This window comes from Caenorhabditis briggsae (genome assembly GCF_000004555.2).
Source record: "Caenorhabditis briggsae complete genome, chrV, whole genome shotgun sequence".
Classification (NCBI taxonomy): Eukaryota; Metazoa; Nematoda; class Chromadorea; order Rhabditida; family Rhabditidae; genus Caenorhabditis; species Caenorhabditis briggsae.
The window spans coordinates 16,743,794-16,744,503 of record NC_013488.2 but is presented as its reverse complement, the minus strand read 5'-3'; the positions used below and the strand labels follow the sequence as shown (position 1 = coordinate 16,744,503).

General features: G+C 31.1%; 1 protein-coding gene across 1 annotated transcript in view; it reads right to left on the bottom strand.

The window, feature by feature from the left end:
* Positions 1–390: 390 nt before the first annotated feature.
* Positions 391–710, bottom strand: part of CBG26719 — a gene marked incomplete at both ends in the record, with an annotated part of 1,427 nt that continues 1,107 nt past the window's right edge. The window contains 2 exons of the mRNA XM_045238378.1: positions 391–467; positions 509–650. Of these exons, the coding sequence (XP_045100712.1) occupies positions 391–467; positions 509–650 (219 nt within the window). The remainder of the gene's footprint in view (positions 468–508; positions 651–710) is intronic.

The window sequence follows — 710 nt, the reverse complement described above, 5'->3', positions numbered from 1 at the left end:
TGTGCGTCAGGTTGTCTGAATATTTCATCAATCTTGATCTTTAATCTAGAAAAAAATTGGGAAAGTTTCAATTTGTGTCATATCTTGTGAACAGGTGAAACATTTAATTTAAAACGAATTGTCATAAGCAAGAGATATATTACGAAAAAAAAGTATTTTTTGCAACAAGAAACTTCCGGTATGTGTCATTGTGAGCAGATTAAAAATGTGTTAATCTTTTTCAGTCCAATTAGTTTAATTATAATCGGGTACATTGTCCGAAACTTCTTCCTGTCATATGAGTCATTTTCCAATCCAGAAAAAGTTTCACAGGTTTTCTATATAAATTCATTTATTAACTTTATTTAAAAACATTCGGAAAAACTATTTCAAGAAATTCGAAAACATTTCTCAAATTCGAAGATGTGTCCTTCCAAAACCAGAATTCCCACAAACTTCTCGAACTGGAATAGTTTGGACTTTGGGTTCTAAAAACTTATAATAATTACATTCAAATATGTTTCCTTACCTTTTGATTTTCTAAAGTTCAAAATGTCTTTTACAGCGTTCCGATAAGGACGATATACCGAAAGGATAGCCAAACTTTCAACCAATCCATTTAGCCCATAAAATATCATACCCAGATTCATAAGGCCCTGGTTGTAATAACCCTTGGAAAATAAAAATATCAAGACAAGTGGAGGTATCATAAGAGTTAATACCGGAATTGA